Consider the following 18,738-nt stretch of genomic DNA (forward strand, 5'->3'; position numbering starts at 1 on the left):
CTAGAGGTAAAATTCACTAATATTATTGTTGAAATATATTTCAAATATTCCCTAAAATACTCAGAAGAATATGTCTCTGAGTTTATGATCAACTTGATTGAAATAAATCTTTTGGATACCCCCTCCCCTGCATTACTAATGCAAATTAAAATCCCCAAACAACATCAACAAGGCTATTGGCTGAGCAATGACAGCTGGAAAATAATACTTAAAGTCGTGGCGAGTCCACAGTGATGTGCAATAAACAGAGCGAAGGTTGTCCAGCTCCTGACCTTTAATCCAGAAAAATACAATCCATGCGTCTCAAAAGGCAGTCAAGCAGAGTTTGAGAGTGATAGCGATGAAAGCAACGGACAATACATCTCTGACGGAGCCCATAATAACCTGTGCTTTAGTGGGGGGAGGGAGGTCAAGGAGGTTCAAACTAAAGATGGTTTATGTGGCAAAAGTAGCTCCATAAAAACCTTTTGCTTACATTAATTCCACCATGTAAACAGCCCAGGGTAATCTACCTCAGGGGTAGACACCACCACCAACACAACAACAATAACAATAACATCAGTTAATTGACTGCTAAATCATTTTGTACCATCTGATGCCTTATAAATTATCAACATGTGTCTTCTTCTCTGGGGCACAGGGTGACAGTTAAAATAAAAACAGTTCTTAAAATAAGAAAAGTGACCATGAAATGTTATTATAGCCACCAGAAAATAATGAATGGTATGCAACGTTGTGACGTGACTTGTGTTTGCAAACTGCACCATAAACATTGTATCTGTGTGACAATCGCCTCTGTTTGTTTTGCCGAGCCTCACCTGTCGGGGTCGGCCTGTGTGATGTCGATGCGCGGCAGAGTCGAGATGGGCAGACTGGAGGGTCTGGTCCAGGGCACTGGGTCTTCTTCAGGTGTGAGCGACCTCACCCTGTCCCTATCTCTTTCCACCTGTCGCCATGACAATGGAGGCAGCTGCAGGTTGCCAGAAAACCGCCTGTGGACTTTGCACACTTCTACCCCCAGTGTGCTGCCGCTGGAAAATTGTCCCACAGAAGGCTCCTTAAAAAAAAAGATAATTTCATTATTAAGATGATGCGGATTTCCTCGGATAAGCTTTGTGGTGATAAATGAAAAAACTACAGCGGACATTTTAGTGCTAGGGACACAATAAAGTTGTCAATAAAAGAATATACTCAATAGAGCAAAAAACTAAAGTAAAGCAATGAAAAGGAAACTATTTAGAAGAAATGAAGTAATGCATGATATAAAGAATTTGGTGATAAATAAATGAAAAGATTTGTGAAACCAATTGAGCACACATCAACATGACTGATTTAATAACTATACAGCTGAGTTGCATATTTTTTAAGCACTGTTGTTGATTGTATAAGCAGAAACACTCCAGGTCGAGTATCTGACCGCGTGTGTTTTTAAGGGCACTGTGCTAGTGTTCTTGATTTAACAGAGTGCCGTACCGTATATTGTCTACATAAATGTTGTTATGCTCTTCACTACAAAGACCAAAATTAACCGTTACAGCCAGGCTCATTTCAGGCCGAGTGACATATTTATTAATATAAATTGTGTGTTTAATGCGTCGGGTCGAGTGTGAAGCATTCGGTAAGGAGCCCTCGGTGCTTCACTGTAATGACGGGTTGTAAACAAACCGGGGCACAGAGGAAACACAGGCAGCCTGCCACGCTCATTCTGCACACATCACTTTCCACTTTATGTTGACCGCCCGAGAGTGTAAATGAGACCCGCCGACAGGCTTCAAATAAACAGGGGAGATGGGGAGGCACGATGGTGCCGACGGGGGAATGGAGGCTCGAGGAATTCCCAGAACATGGCTTTAGAGAACAGGGAATTAATTTGTGTATTTTGTGTACCCGGCCAAGTAGACCAGACAAAGAAGATGAGTGAGGAGGGACAGAAAAAAAGAGGGATGCAACAACTCACAGCTAATCATAACTTGTCAACACTGTTTTAAAGACATTTTACATTAATAAAAATGATGCTCTAAATAATAGACACACTCGTTTATGATCAGGACATTTCTGGACTACATTTTGTTATTAATCATTGATCAACATATACACTAGTAATGATATATCTGTAATTACCAAATATTGGCTGATATATGGATCCTGGCATATCTTTTGGTCTAGCTCTCATCGGGACCACAGTTAAAGATTATGTTCACAACAAATTAATCTACTTATCAGTTCCTAAAATTACTATTCACTATTTCCCGCAGCCCGAGGCAATGCCTTCAAATGGCATGATTTTCCACCCAATAGTCCAAAGATATACCTTTTACTATCATAGAAGACTAAAAACAGCAAATCCTTACTTCTGAACCAGTGAATTCAACTATCAAAGTTGTTACATGTATATCAAGTAAATAATAGTTTCAGCTGGTAATACTAGTACAAATCCAACAGCAGGACAAACAGCATCGAACTAAGCTTTGTAAAAAGTCAAAAGGTCTCTCGTGAAAGCGCATCTGTCTTGTTGATGTGATGAATCCAAAAAACTGTAACTAAGTTGCATCTCTTTAAGGCTGCCAGTACTTTCATCTGCTCCCATTGAAATGACTTTATTAAAGCAAGGAAATTACAGCGTTTCATGTCCAAATTGGCTCTTCGATGAGGACAGAGAGCCTCGATGAGAATGGAAAATGACATGAAGAAAGGTCAAAAGGAAAAATGCTTAAATTGAAATAAACGAGGGAAAGATTAAACTGAGAGCGAGTGATGTTGCATGAGAGCCTGCAGTGATCTAAGATTTAAAGGGAGAGAAGACAACAGACATAAAGAGGAAGACATCCCACCTCTTCTTTCCAGTGTAGGTGACAAACAGTATTCACAGTGACGTGCTATTTAGTAAATATTTAGAGAGCAGTGTGCAGCCGGAGAGTTCGTGAATCAGAGGGGAGACAAAGTTAGCAGTTAGCAAGCTGCCTTCCTTTCTGATTGTCTATAAACACAGCTCTGCTGACTCCTCTGCCCTTTCTAGGAAATGCAGTTTGTCTGATTTATTGTTTCTGTCTGACAGATTATTCTTGTCCCAGGGGAAAAGGGTGAAAATTAAATCTGGCAGAATATGAATCCAACGACTCTGTTCTGTGACCGCCTCGTCCTACACGATCAGTCATGTCAGACAACCAATCAGAGAGCTTAATAGTCTCTTGTCAATATGTCACCGTGATATCACTGCAACTTTCACTCTCAAATGATTTATCAATTGTGTGTTGATTACACCTTTCACATCTGGACGTGTGAGTATTGATGAATGATCACACGTCTGGGGACCAAATAGCACATGGAGGAGGAAATGCTGCTGATTCACTTTGAATGCACGCCTGAATATAAACGAGAACTCGGATACGGATGTTTAAAAAAATTATTCAAACCATTCCCATCTAGAAACCTGGATGCATCAGATGTACCGGAACACGGGCATCCAAGGACAGGAACTGACATAAAAGGTAAAACCATGAGTCTGAGACGGAGGTCGTGTATCTCCGGTGTCAAACGCAGGCACAGTGGGTGTTTTACTCGCAGAAGATGAAAGGCTGTGTCTAAACAACAGTGCTCCCTGGGATGCTTCCAAAAAGCCTTTTTGAAGAAGGTGGTGTAAATGAGACGGCTCCAGCAGTGGCAGTCTCAGGATGTTGAGGTGTTGAATAACAGACGTCTTTACACAATTATGTTAAAAGTTTTCTTGAAAATGAGCTTCTATGACCATGATCAAATATAATAATATAATATGATTTAACGAATAAATCCTTAATATTTACATCTTGAAGTACGTCCCACAAACATGTCTTTTTAGCTTGTCTGTTTCAAGATTTAAATTATTTGTTGATACGATCCAGTTTGTATTTTAAAATATATCATAATGTCAGATATATTGAATGCCTGTTTATGATGTGAAACGGTGTAAACATCAATAACATTGATAGAAATATGTCCAGGATTTAATTGTTCTATTACAATGAAGTGTGTTTTTCATTCAAAATGTTGCAATGCTATCAATAAACAAAACAAATAATTAGAGATGCACCGATCAGGTTTTTTGTGCCGATCACCGATCACTGAAATCAGTATCTGCCGATCACCGATAATACCGATCACCGATCACTGAAATCAGTACCTGCCGATCCGATAATACCGATCACCGATCACGGTGTCGATTGAAGCATTCTATTTATTGTGTAGCATTATTGCCTTGGACTATGAGGAAATACATATATAAAGCACCTCAAACATTAAAGAAATTACAGATTTCTTTAAACATTTAGGACTTTTACTTTGAAAAATGTCCTAATTGAGACATTAAAATTGTTTGATTGCTATTGTAGGGGATTTCAGATATGTATGGAACACATCTGCATTATTCATTTCCTGGAACTCTTGGGGAAATCTATATACAGGACTTTTTTTAACATACAAAAGTCTGACTTATTTTTATAAACTCTTTCTTGGTACAGTAAAAATGTTTTAATGTGAGCATAATTTAAGCTAAATCTAAGAAACGATCTATAAAGATACAAAATCAGTTCATTGTTTACTTTTATATGCTAGTGTATGATTTGTCGACATCTTATTTTGAAAAACGGATGTTGTTTCACGTGGTTCTTTCCGCTAACTTTGCAAAACCGGATGTTGTCACTTAAATCCTTCCGCTAACTTAATCTAAACCCTCGCGCGCTCCGGATCGAATGCGTTTACCGTCAACATCAGTCTCTAGGGGCTCAGACATGTGAGTGTCGGCTGAGTTGACCCAGTGATTCAACTCGGGGGACGGGGACGCCGCTCGGTGGTGAGGATCCCCTCGTGGACCTCTCACTCTGCGGCCCTCGCCGGGCGCATCGTCTCCGTTGCGGTGCGCCGCGATTGAAACGTCTCTGATAGTTTTTCTCGCAGATGTTACAGGGGTGCTCAATACGTCGATCGCGATCGACCGGTCGATCGCGGCGACCTGCCAGTCGATCGCGGCGTAGTATTGGTAGATCGCATGACATAAAAAAAAATTGGCCCGCCCCCCTGTCACTTTCTCTATAGCGCCACATTACAGCAGCAGCATGTCATTTCTGTTTCTACGTGTCGCGTTAACAGTCCTCTGCCCGCCGTCTCGTGCGCCGCGGAGCTCCCGACACCGGTTTGCGCGCATCGGGACGGACGGAGCAAAGAAAAAGTCACTAGCACGCCCCCCCCCCACCCCAGTCGGTCGATCGCCTTGACTTGGTCACATAATAAGTAGCTCGCATGCTGAAAAAGTGTGAGCACCCCTGTGTTACATCATCTGATCGGCCGTTTTGATCGGCCGTTTTGAGAACGCCGATCAAAACCGATAATGGGAATATCGGCCGATATGGATCGGCGCCGATCAGATCGGTGCATCCCTACAAATAATAGAATTAAATGAACAGATACTGTTCTTCTCTGGTCCTATTCCAGTGGCTCACATATATATTTAGGTTTGGGATGGACTACAATAACTATTGAGTAGCATGTAATGTCCTGAAGATAGTATTACCACTTTTTTAAGTCAATGGACATTTTAAACATTAAAAAAGCCACGACAAGCATTCCTGCTAGTAGATTTAAATAAGCATTTTAGGTGCTAATTAAAGGTTTTCATTTTGAAAAATGTGCCATGATTGCAATCACAACTGCTATGCAAGTAAAAATGGCCATGAGTTATGCATGACGTTAATAGCAGTTATGCTGAATTACACGAGGCATTTCATCTATTAAAGTGAAAAAATAACTCCATTATATGAGTTTTACTATGTTTTAACATTATCGAAAATATTTAATAACTAGCCAGTCGCGAATTCTAGGGGGGGTTGAAGGTGAAGGAGGGCAGTCACAGCAGGAAAACATCATCCAGGATGCAGCTTGGCCTCTGAGCTCCTGTGCTGGACAACATCAGCGTCAAGGATCTGGCTGTCTGTCCGGTCGTCAACACCGGTGGCGTAGAGGAAAAACAGACGGGCCTCTGTCAGATCTCTGTCCTTCCTCATCTTGTCCATCTTTCCACTCGGTCCGTGCCCTACATGTCTCCTGGTGTGAACTAACACCTTCCCTCCTCTTCCCGGTCTGTGTCCTTCTAAACTCTGCATCACTCCTCAACTCTCTGTCTCTATGAACTTCTAGAAATCTGTCTCTCATGTACAGTCACAAAACACACTGTCCCCCCCCCATCTCTGTCATAACACACACACACACACACACAAATCTCGCTCTCTGCAGCGTGTCCTGCTGGATACCGGTCTGTTGTGTACAATACAGTCATCTGTTTATGAGTCACCGATATACTGCACCTTGCTGCCTTCGTGAATTCCGACTCGAGCTCACTGTGTCCGGGTGGAAACACAAAGGGAAGGCAAACATTTCAACACAATCTACAGCGACTGTGGAAACTGAAGAATTCGGCTGTAAACTTTCGAGGCGAGATGCAGGATGTCAGATAAAAAGGTAATGAATGCAGAAATTAATGTAAGTCATGAAAATCAGGACTTACGTCGCCTGGTATGACCCCCTGGGCACTCCTGCTTTTCTTCATCTTGAGGGACGTCCAGCCAGACTCTCTCTGTCCCCGTCTCTGATACGTTCTCCGAAATCGCAGCTCTTTCCTGCTTCCCCTGCTTCGGGCTGCTTCACCAGCACGCCTGCACATGGGAGGCCGAGAGGAGGGGGAGGGCAGTGATAAAGTGACCAGTTCCAAAAGTTATTCTGGCTCCCTCACAGTGCCCATCGTGTCTGCAAGTGTTGTGAGACTTGTGTTATTCTTCCGACTTGGTAATGATGTCTTCTACGCTGCATTGTGATGAACTGTGACCTTTCCACAGCAGTTTGTACATGTTTGTACAAGTGGACATTTACACTGTGAAACGCACACAATGAATGCAAACATACTTTAAAGGGAGTTCAAACACAGTTGACATGGCTCTGTAGACTCTGTTCTGCCGGGAGATATAATTCCTCCAGCCCTCCAGGGGAGGACCCAGTTACACAAACAAAAAAACTAAAATAAATAAGTAAGTAAATCAATCTTACAAATCTGACCAGACATTTGATGCCAGTTTGCAGTCTTAATACTCGACAGACACATTTCCGTCAGCTTTGCGGGTAACAGTTTAGTTAAATATAGGCAATTACCTAAGCTTGGCTAAATAAAATGTGCAACAACTGCATATAAAAAAGAGGGATAGAGTGCATGTGCCTGAAGGTCTGTTCATTCAGTCCCGTCTGTGCTCCTGATTTGAATGCTGCGACGACACACTCATCAATAATAGACCGCAGCTGGCAGAAAATCACCAAAAGGCAGAGATGAATGACTAATCGTTGTGACAGAAATGAATTGATATTTTCCATGTCACTATTGATCGCCCCTCCCCCCCCTCCCTGTGGTTCTAACTCATCACCATTTTTTACCAGGCACTGTGCCCTCGGGATGAAGTCAGTCAGTCTGTCGGTGCTTTCCAGGTGCTGCCGACATTTCTCAGTTGCACAAACAGCCATGTCTTGTTTGTAGCTTTCTAAACAACATCTGTAGTGAGTGTGCAGCTTCCTGTGCCCTCAGTTATTGTGAACTAAGAGACACGGGAGGTACAGAGACAGCAGATCACACAGGGATTAGTTTTTTGAGCATCTGTAATATTCAGCAGCTGGTTCAAATCTCAGCAGGAGAGAAAAGTTCTTAATGGTGGATATAGTTTGAATAGATGTGTCCATTATAGGTTTCACAAAAACCTCATTTAAATGATTCATACTTCATGATCCAGAGGTTTCAGGATGTTTAGCATGAGGTGGTTATTGTGACCATAACGGGAAGAGGAATGTAGATAGAACAATGCACAATTAATTATTGTCGTAGCCTTAAGAGTTTTGTATTTCAATGCTATTAATATTCTCTAAGAAGGTTTACTGACATAATCTCCCAAAACCACGGCTCTTGTTCTGTCAAAAACATGCTTTAACTATGAGTTTCTCCAATAGCACCATTTCAGTGGAAATCATTAACATATAAATATCAGTACTTTGTCCTGTGTCCTTCCATAAAGGGCGAGCTAATACAAATGACTCCAGAGTTTACCAAACAAGCAGCTCAGATTACAGATGGTAACAAGTTATGTCCAATCATGTCACCTAAGTCCAGCGTTTGTAGGTCTGATCCTATCCAGGTTTCAAAGCTTTAAGGCTATTAGCACAAACCATCAGAGGGAAGGTCTAGAGACGGTAGTGTGTCCTAAAGCACATGCACTATACACACCAAACCTTTTAATGAGGGGAGTGGTCAGCCTGACAGACCCCTCTTTATCAACTCAGGTGGCATAACCCCATTTAAGTGTCTGTTTCTGTGCTTCAAAAGTTAGTTTTAAAAGATTGTGGTTTCGCCAAGGACTTTGACTCGTTTTTCAATTCAATTCAGTTTATTTGATATAGCCCAATATCACAAATTACAAATTTGCCTCAGAGGGCTTTACAATCTAGAGTAAGTAAGAACATCACGGTTCCAGGTAAAACAACCCGACAACACAACAACACTGTTCCAAAGTCCGGACATTTCAATGTTGAACAGAAACAAATCTGGATACATCACCTTGCAATGTCTGAGAAGGAATATGTCTATCTCAAGATGATCCATTCTAAGGATTTTAACTCCCCAGTCAATGGAAAGTTATAAGGCACGGTTACGGTTCCCTCAGGGTAATTGTAATTAGCATCGACTGATGTGTTTAAGCATGAAACTGTGTTTGGCCATTCACGCCATTTGGTCCTTTTGCATATTTTTGCTCAACGAGTAATTTAAATGTGGACTTGGATTTAAATGATGTGAGCATGGTATGTGTGTTTGCTATCTTGTAGGACTGCAACTCTTTGCATGTCTTTCATTGTCCATTAATCTGTTGACTCAATAAATTAATGGTTTTGCCTATAAAATGTAAAGAATTGTGAAATGAAATGGCCATCAGACTTTCTCAGACCCCAAGGTGACATCTGCAACATGCTTGTTTAGCTGATAATAAATGGATGATGATGAAAACAGAGAAATTATTGTTTTCCAGGAAGCTGGATCAGGCAAGTTTTGCCGAATGAAACAATTCACATAATCGTCTGTCAATTGACTATTAAATGAAACACCAAATTATTTCAGAGTCTATTTCATCTCTTGCTCAATGTTTGTCAATGCGATACATATCGTAGCACTGGCATGTTGCACTTGGCTTACCATTGGCATTTTATTATGATCTTTTGTCAGTGTTTACCTTGTTTCAAATAATCTCCTGTGTTTACAAAGTACCTTTCAAACACAACATTTGGAATAAATTGTTTAGGGAAGACTGACGGCACATGGATGAACACTTTTAAATCAGTGATCACTCAGCTCATTATCGACAAAAAACCTGCAGCTGTATCCAAGAAAAAAACAATCTTACAGAGCCTTTTAAAAGTAATTAAATGAAATGTGTTCCCTTGCTATCAGCAATTCAGTGTGAAGGTCATGGCCCTGTGAATACATCCAGGGATGAAGAAGCCGAAGGCTCTGAAGAGTGTTTAAACCTAAATCTTAGAGACATGCACTCCTCCACTTCTTAGAGAAACAAGCTTCAAGGAACCTCTCATCTCTGTCAGCCCAGCAATAAACCTTCCCCATTGTTGTTGCATGGACCTCTTGAAATAATTGATCGTGTCTGAGAAGCAGGCAATAGAATGCATGGTCATGAGGCAGCACTCGAGATCCAGATTGTAAGGATTTGGCTTTGAGAGCTCTTCAGCGACCACTGTGCGGGGCGTGTACTATCGTCCTTTATTTACAAAGGCCATGGACCAACTTTACTTTGAAGACGATATATCTTCCATTAAACATGGCTGCTTGAAGTCAGAGTTAAGTATGTATGTACGAATCCAGTGTGTCGTCTGAGGGCACACTCAAGAGGAAACACGGTGGATTAATTGCATCATCTTCCCCAAAATACATAGCTTGCCAGAAAATGAGGCGTTATTCCACTTTTTGCAAACATTTTAGAGACTACATAATAAATTGATAGATCAAGAAATGGCACATTCGTTGATAATAAAAATAGCTAAGTGGTTCGTGTGATTAGTGGATGTGTGTAGTTTCTTGCCCCAGTGCAACAAGTGGACTCTAAAAACTGCCCCCCAGGTATGAGCTTCAGTATGAAAGAGATAGTTACTCGTGGCCGAGTTAGATGCTCTTTTGCCCTGTGTGTGCTGGAAGATACATCAGCCCCCCCACCACCACCACCATTACCATCCCCACAGAGCCTGAACAATAATGAGTAGGTCAAGAGAATGAATATGGATATTGAATGTATCTGCTATAAATGACAGTCATGCACCATCATCCAAGCCTTCGTTGTCATGGCAGCATTCACAATGCAACCATTACACCCAATGTTTGCTCTTTTGTCAGAGGTCAGCAGGGCGGCGTTGCTGGTCGCAGTGAGAACGTTTGCTCGCTGACCCGTCTGACTATGTCACACGGCGTCTTTGCACAGTGGAGAGCAGCAGAGGGCGAGTCGCTGTGATAGATTTTAAATCAATGGACAGTCACACAAAGATAGCTTTTGAGACGCCAAAACAAAGAAGACTCAATAAATCATGCTTGGAACTATGTTACTATTATGTTCTGTTACTCTGTCGTCAAACAATGAGAGCTTTCAGAGGCGTTTAAAGCGGTCACTCATCAACACCAAAATAAGTCATATTTAAAAAAAGAACATACAGCCTGATGCACGTATTAAGCAAATTGACTTTACTTACCCAGTGTTGATGTATTCTGTGTAAGAGCACTAAATGCAGAAGAAATCGGTCCTGGTCACAAGACTAGACAGCTGTCGACAACTGCAGCAGACTCTGTTTGTCTGCTGGGCCGGCCCACATCCATTCAATCAAAACAACACAACACCCGCTCCATAGAGTGAGATCTCAAACCTGTTCATGCACTTCCAGTTCCCTTCTCTTTCAGTCAAAGGAGTTTTGAATGGGTTTTTGAATGGGTATGTTGTGAACACAAGCTGAAGAGATTTTGAAGTGTTGTTTTACCACATAAAATACAGCAGTACGTATCCCACTTGGGATCACTTAAAATGTACCATTTAAAAAATTGCTTTTCTGGCCCTGATGCCTCCAGATATACTTTATATACATATCTTCTCCAAACTCAGATCCTCCACATAAAAAAAGCCTTAGGTTTAGTTTAGACACTGAGCTGAACTTCTGTGACCAAATAAAAGAGATTGTGCAATCACATTTGATCCCCAGACATTAAAGGTCAAATCATTTTCTTTCTGGCCTTGAAAGAAATGCTGTGGTTCTGATTGAAAGGGCCGAGTGAGTTCAGCTCCCTGAACTCAGATACAGCTCATATTACACTTTATATTTAGTCAAAAGACCAGACCTCAGTATTTCATCATATTCCTTCTCACTGGAATATTTTACGTAACATGTTGAATTTTGAAAGCATGTTCTCTTTTAGGGCTGCAACTAACGATTATTTTGATAATCGATTAATCGGTTGATTATTTTATCGATTAATCGATTAATCGGATAAAAAAACAAAAAAACATTCATTTTCAACCCTTTATTCAAAACAGGGTCCGTACGGTCATGGAAAACCTGGAAAAGTCATGGCATTTTTAAATGGCGATTAGCAGGCCTAGAAAAGTAATTGAAAAAATAAAATCCCAAAATATTTGGAAAAGTAATGCAAATTTGTTTTATTCAAATGTTAATTTACACGGTGTATATATACGGTATGCTTTGGAATTCTCATTGTTATTTTAAATACTACATCTTCTCACTTTGTCACGTATAGACAGAGTTTTCACAAAATGTTTAATCATGGAAATGTGGTTTAAAGTCATGGAAAGGTCCTGGAGACCCACTGGTCACCATGGTGATGAACCTGTCCACTGGTCAGCATGTGGATGAACCGTCACAAACAGACTGACAGCGGTTTACTCTCCTGAGCAGTGGTCCCCATGTGGAGCGGCACCCTGAACAATATGAGACGCGTTCCGATTTATTATTTTGTTCACCTGGCCCGCTGCCGTTGAGATTGCAGTGAGACGCGGAAAAAATGTGACGCGGTGCTCTTCGCAATAAAACATCTTTAATGGGACGTGTCGAGTCTCGGCCAATCAGCGTTCAGATGTCCACAGCGTGTGGGAAGTTAGGTTAGCTTGAATGTTAGTCCGCTACATCTGCTGCTGTCACGCTGCACGGTGCAGCGATACTAACAAAGTACCCGTACGTTAAAAACGATGTGATTTAGCATATTTTTAGTATCGATACTTCATTAAAAGAGCGCACGATCAGAGCGCACGCGCTGCACCGCTCCGTTAAATATTGTCTGCACGCGCAGCCACAGCGAGTGGCGTCGTGGCTTATCTCCGTTGCCTTTCTCCGTGGAAAAATATTTTCCGCTATCCGCCACGGAACAAATAACCACGTTGTCTACGTTATACTCTTGTGGAAATGCCACACACGTCGTGACACGTAGCGCCCTGGTGTCTGGGTTCATAACGTCACCCGGAGGCGCACTTAGCTCCGTGAATGTCTCCGACGACGTGAATGACTTCCGCATCCAGCGCCACATGAGCAGCAGCAGCCAATTAGATTCATCAACAGAGGAGCAGCTCAGCGCTGATTGGCTCTCACAACGCAGCGTTCCGTCTCTCCTCTTCCTCCACTCCGCTCTTGTTTCTCCTGCGCGGCTCTGCGCTCAACTCAACTTTGTTTATACTCCGTGACTTATTGAGCGCCGTAATAATCGCGCGACACAACGAATCGATAATGAAATTCGTTGGCAACTATTTTAAGAATCGATCTTTAGCGATTTTATCGATTCGTTGTTGCAGCCCTATTCTCTTTATAAGCAATTTCTAATCTTTTAGAAATTCAAGGTTACAAAATCACTGTCGACAACCCCTCGAAGCAAAAAGAAGAATAGCGTAGGCCTCATCTCTTCTACAGAATGAACTGCCTGAATACAAAGTCTTTATAGTCAGTCTTCTTTTGAAGCAGTCACAACGTTTTTACATTATAGCAGCAGGTTGTATTGCAGTCCAATCCCCATGAGCAGACTTTCATATATTTGGTTTTGATATATGCTCTATTATTTGAAAAACACCTGCAGACAACAAAAAACAAATATTTATAGATGAATGTCCAAGAGGCTACATACAAATGTATTATTACTCATAATGCAAGTCATACCTACAACCTCACTGGATCACACAGACTATTATGTGTCAACATGGATTACACATTGCCGCTATATATTTCCAAGAAAATTTGATTTAGAGAAAACATGTGACTCAAGCATATGAACAGACTTATCATTGACACTGTATTTTTCTAATTTCTGGAATATCTACATGGACTATTGGTCTGATATAGACACTAACATTATTTATAAACTGGTTGCTACTCTACTGTATCAGCGTGTGGCGTTCACAGACTCCCATGGACAAAACACGCTAACTGTATTCACTGGGTGCCATTTGCTCTCTCTCAAGTCTCTTTAGTCCTATCTACTGATTAGATCAAAACGTAGACAAATCCATCTTAATGTAATTCATACACAACATTAATATTATAACAATCAATATTTAGGCCGTTTTTAAGGCAACAACTCTTTTCTAATCTTAACCCTCCTTCCCACACTATGTGTGTGGGCATGTCCTCCACACAAAGCAGTTGATGCACTTCTTAAGGTATCATACTTGCAATAATAACAACCACAACATAATGAATACATTTTAGCTTATTAAAAGTATTGTATGTCTACATCTATGACACAGAGAGGGACAGACAGAGTTAATGTTAAAGATGCATTTGTGGAATAGGTGCAAATGAAATTCCTAAATTAAATTAAAGTGTTAACTTATGCAAACATTGCATTTCCATTGTTTCTAACAAATACCCCAAAGCCATATTAGATCTATGAAAATATCAAACAATTGTCAATTTAGATTACTTAATCCCAACAGCTATAATGGAAACGTTGCTTGTTGTATTTGCATTCAGTGCAGTGAAGCAGAGTCCAGTAGAAAGGAACGTTTGAGACGGGTGAAGGCTGAGAGGAGTTTGTTGAGGAGGAAGAGAAACAACACACATTTGTGGTAGCTGAAAGATGACGTCAGCGTGGAGGCCGCATGCTGGGAACCCACTGCCCTACTGTACAGGCACAAAGAGAGAGAGAGAGAGAGAGAGAGAGAGACTCTGTGAGTCTATGGTCACCGGGCCATGTGTCACAAGGGCTTTTTAGGATGGCTCTGCTGCCACACCATTTATTAGTCATGGTGCCGTTGTAAATATCCTTAATAGTCGAGTTGTGAGTTCGTCACTCTTTCTAACTGAAAGTACAAACTCTCTTAATTGGTTAAAGGTGTCGCAAATGGTGTTTTATAAAATTATAAAACTTAGTTTGGGAACAAGGACCATGCCCCGATCACAGCTCATTTCCCCCTCAGCACAACAAAACCGTTCACTTCCTCTTTGACTCAGTTTCCACATCCCTCCCCCCAACCCTGTTGTTGTCTTCCTATCTCTCTCTCTCTCTCTCTCACTGGATTACAGGAGCAACGGGGACCCTTCACCACCACAGCTGCTGAAGAGACGACCCCCACTCACAAATCTCCACTCCCCTCATTCCCACCACAACCCAGACGTCAGCAGTCTCTCGTCGGACCCCTCCAATCTTCTTTCCACGACCCCCTCTACCCTCCTCATTCCTTCTCCCTTATCCCCTTCATCCCTTACCCTTCATCCCTCGACCCCTTTTCGCTTCCTAAATCGAACCCTCTCATTCCATCTGGCAATAAACCATCTGAAACCCTTATCACTATTAACATGGTCTTTGAACAATTTGAAAATGGCGACAGAGGCTTGTGTGCATGCTGCGACCAGGAGTTCCCTTGAATTGTGTTTGTTATGATGGGAAGAGCTAGACTAACCCAGCTAAGACCTGAGGCTACTCCACTATCCAGCTTAATCCTGGCTAATGTCCAGTAAAAGAAAAATAAGATGGATGAAATAAGCCTACAGGTTTAAGCCAGCAACGAGAGGTCTTCACAGAGGTTCAAGTTGCACTTGATCTGGAATGAACGGACCTCAGGACTCCGGTGGGCGGACTCTGTTTACATCAAACCTACTTGGTGCTCAAATGTTGTCAACACTATCTGTCGCTAGAATTTTTTTGTTGCTGCGGTTTGCGTTCCAAAGAATGCACTCAAGGAATGCACAGAGACTTTGTCTGTTTCTTGTGATGTAATTGGGCTCCAACTGCATTTCACTTTGAATCCATTTATTGCATTATGACAACATATCATCTTTGAATTTTGGGATAATATCCCCTTCCTTAAATTAAGAATAACGACATCTCTTTTATGTAATAATTATTTGTGAGTACTACTTTAGCCTTCATCACAGATGTTATCCTTTTGTTTAGATTAGAGATTAAAAGTTAATAATGCTCGATTCATTATGAGTATTTAGAGATGATTAACTATGTCAGAGACCTATCAAACCATTTAAAAAAGAAAGAAATAATGAATAATTGGTGGACCAGGACACATGGCAGCTGTGACTGTGGATGAGTCACTTGATTGGAGTTGCTGTAGAGCCCAATAATTATGAGGGAGTGACCATTCTGTCAGATTTAAACACCCACACACACATAAACTAATTCCCTCAATGTATTCACATCACCCAGTTCAATGTCTGTTGGAGGGATTGTGATTGAAGTACCCTTCTGTGTCAGCACTTCATCTGTTATCCATTCACAAACCTTGTCAGCGACAATGATTAAAGCTTTTCGGGGGTAATTTTAACAAATGACTCTGAGATGAAGGAGGCAACAGAAGGCTTGGCAGAGTATGCATGGTTTGGGGCACAGAGGGGGCCTTTGGTGAGTGCCACCAGTTGGCAACCTCCATGTCAACATGGCTGTAAATCCCTCGGATGACAGCTGAAACCGACATGAATCCGTGTTCTGCTTTGACTTGTGCCCATTGAGACTCTTGAGGTTGAAGGGAATCAATCAGTAAATATGTAGCAATATCTATATCAGGGCTGCAAGGGCCTGCTCCCAATTACATTAATACATGAATGCAGCGGTTAAAGTGGGCCGTAACAAATAAAGTCAATAAATCTGATTGAAAATTCATACATAATAATGTCAAGCAGTTAATTTTTCATGTGCTGCAGCCTGGTGTTCCTTCTAGTAAAAGCCATCGAAAAACTCAAACAAGAAATCAGAAAGTAATGTCGGCCCAGTCCTTTTGTCCTGTTGCACCACCACACCTGATCGTTCTGAGTGGAAGCAAGATGAAAGCTAGACGTGACAGTTATATATTTGATACCCCCTGAAATCCCTAGTCCTCAAAATGGTCTACAAACGAGACTCACTGAGTCGGTGGAATGATAAGTAATAAAACGGATGCGTATCTGTTCCATGGGACACACGAGTGGCGGACGTCAAAAACTATTTCTGTGTGTATTGTATTGCAGATGCTACAAATCCCAGGAAGTATCATCTTCACTCTTTCTGTTTTGTATAATATATAAAATAATGTTGTATTGTATTGCAATGATTGACTGAAAAAAATACACAATACAATGTCGACTATACTGTGTCTTTTTCAACCAACATAACTCATAGCCATCTAACATCTTCTGCTTGAAAACCAATACATAAATCGTATACACCACTTAGTCAACGATAAGGCTTCCAGTAAAAAACTGACTCTGACCACAAGAATCCCACCCAGACATCATAAAGATGTACTCACAGTTGAGCCTCTTCACCTTGAGCCAGTGTTGACAGGATGGGTGGGAATTCAGGTCAGCAAACTGTCGACCTGAAAGACAAACAATGTATGGATTACACATTTCACATATCGCAGCAAAAAACAGCCAATAATATCTGGCAGCAGAAATGTGACAGATCAGCAACAAAGACCCCTGACAATATCACAAAAGGGGCAATATATTTCCCTCTGACAAAGCACATGGATGTATTTTATTTACACATGATTTCCCAACAGTAAATAAAATCTAGTTACTTTTGAGAAGTCAGAGTTGAAGGGAAAGTGTCGAGTTATGACGGGGGAAGTACTGAGACGTGTAAATCCCATTTCAGATTACTATCCAGTGCATACTGGAAGGGAATCTGTATTCAAAATCAGCTGTTGATATCTGGGTTTTTTAAATCACAGTTCCCATGCGCAGACACGGTGCAAATTCATCACCTGGAAGCGGAACATCAGTGCTCAGCAACAGAAAAGCCCCTAAAGTAACACCAGCAAAGGCGCCAACCAGCCAGTAAGCGAGACATCGGTCTGGTAGCCCAGTCCGTTTGACATGAAGCTGGATATATGTGCTCTGTTGTCTCAGCACTGACTGAGAATAAAAGCTGAGTTCACGTACCACATGACCGGAGGGCAGTACAAAAATGATATGAACTGAGCACCTCTGACATCTCTTCCTAAAACGTGATAGATACCACGGTGGCAAAATAGAAGAGCTTGTGTTTGATGCCCAATGGATTCACAGCTCAAAAACAATTTTTTTTAAAGAGAAACAAAACTCTTGTTCCTTTTTTCATACTAAATGCTGCAAGTGTAACACAACTCAAGTCTGAAGCCTGGAATGACATTTCAGATCTGAGCACCTTTTTGGCAATGTTTAGGGCCAGTAGAGCTGGAATATATAATTGTGTGAGCTGAGACATTCAGATGGTGATGTCCCCGGGACCAGGCAGAGATTAACTGCTGTTGTGTGACCAATATTCATAATTCCGTTTTACTAACCTCAGTGAAGAAGCTTCATTGTTTTGCTGTACTAAATTATGCTGCACACAAGCCTACATACGTATGTTGAAACATTTTAGGAAGTTCAAAATATGGTTTGAATGTCAAACATATGACAGTCGAAAAATAATGTGTTTATGTTCATTTCCACACTTTCAAGCAATATGTTAAGATGTTTAAATGTGTTTTCAGACAAAGACAACAACATATGATACATATGCCAATCAGTTATTTCAGCTGGAGTGATGCCTTTCATGCTCATTTGTTGGTGTTCATTTTACCTTGTAAAAACCATGATGAATGTGCTGCTGTGCAGCAAAGCAAGGGCGACTTTGGTTTCATCCTGACATCATCTCACTTAATATAGAGTGTGCCCTGCTGTAGATACCAAATGACTTATTCTGGTACTTTAATTATATAATTTAAAAGATTAAGCACAACCAAACGCTAACATGGAGATGATGAATACAAAACTTTCCCATTTCCCCACAATCTCCCCTCTAATAAACTATAAAAAGGTCATTATTAAGTATCTATAATGACTCTTTATCAGACACATTAATTCTCAACAGAAATATGATGTTGATTTCTACTCTTTCTAACTGGTGCCATTTATTTTCTAAATGTCGATTTGGACCTCATTAAACTCTTCTGTTCTAAACAGTGATTGATAGTTTCATAACATATAATGCCACTTGGTTACAGACCACTCCAACAATCCCTCCATTTACACAAAACATTCACTGTTTTTCCACCGCCCAAAAACCTAAAATTGTCTCAAACTCAAATAGATTTAAAGCTCAATCAATAATATAATCTCCTCCTCTTGAAAGGTTTTTCCCTTGTTCGACCTCATCCCCATCCAGACATGTAGGCTGTTTCC

The 18,738-nt window shown here is 41.1% G+C and overlaps 1 protein-coding gene across 2 annotated transcripts in view; it reads right to left on the minus strand.

The window, feature by feature from the left end:
- The window catches only part of LOC130197549 (cAMP-specific 3',5'-cyclic phosphodiesterase 4B-like), a 47,209-nt gene that overhangs the window by 27,785 nt on the left and 686 nt on the right, over positions 1 to 18,738 (minus strand). Inside the window, exons 2-4 of one of the 2 annotated variants that reach the window (XM_056420263.1) lie at positions 16,836 to 16,904; positions 6,533 to 6,680; positions 819 to 1,057 (exon numbers count right to left, since the gene is read on the minus strand). In XM_056420263.1, coding sequence (XP_056276238.1) covers positions 819 to 1,057; positions 6,533 to 6,574 — 281 coding nt within the window. In that variant the 5' untranslated portion in view covers positions 6,575 to 6,680; positions 16,836 to 16,904. Of the gene's footprint in view, positions 1 to 818; positions 2,792 to 6,532; positions 6,681 to 16,835; positions 16,905 to 18,738 lie in introns of those variants that run through there. The other variant, XM_056420262.1, reaches the window with a different exon arrangement.

Source organism: Pseudoliparis swirei, chromosome 8 (assembly GCF_029220125.1).
Source record: "Pseudoliparis swirei isolate HS2019 ecotype Mariana Trench chromosome 8, NWPU_hadal_v1, whole genome shotgun sequence".
Classification (NCBI taxonomy): domain Eukaryota; kingdom Metazoa; phylum Chordata; class Actinopteri; order Perciformes; family Liparidae; genus Pseudoliparis; species Pseudoliparis swirei.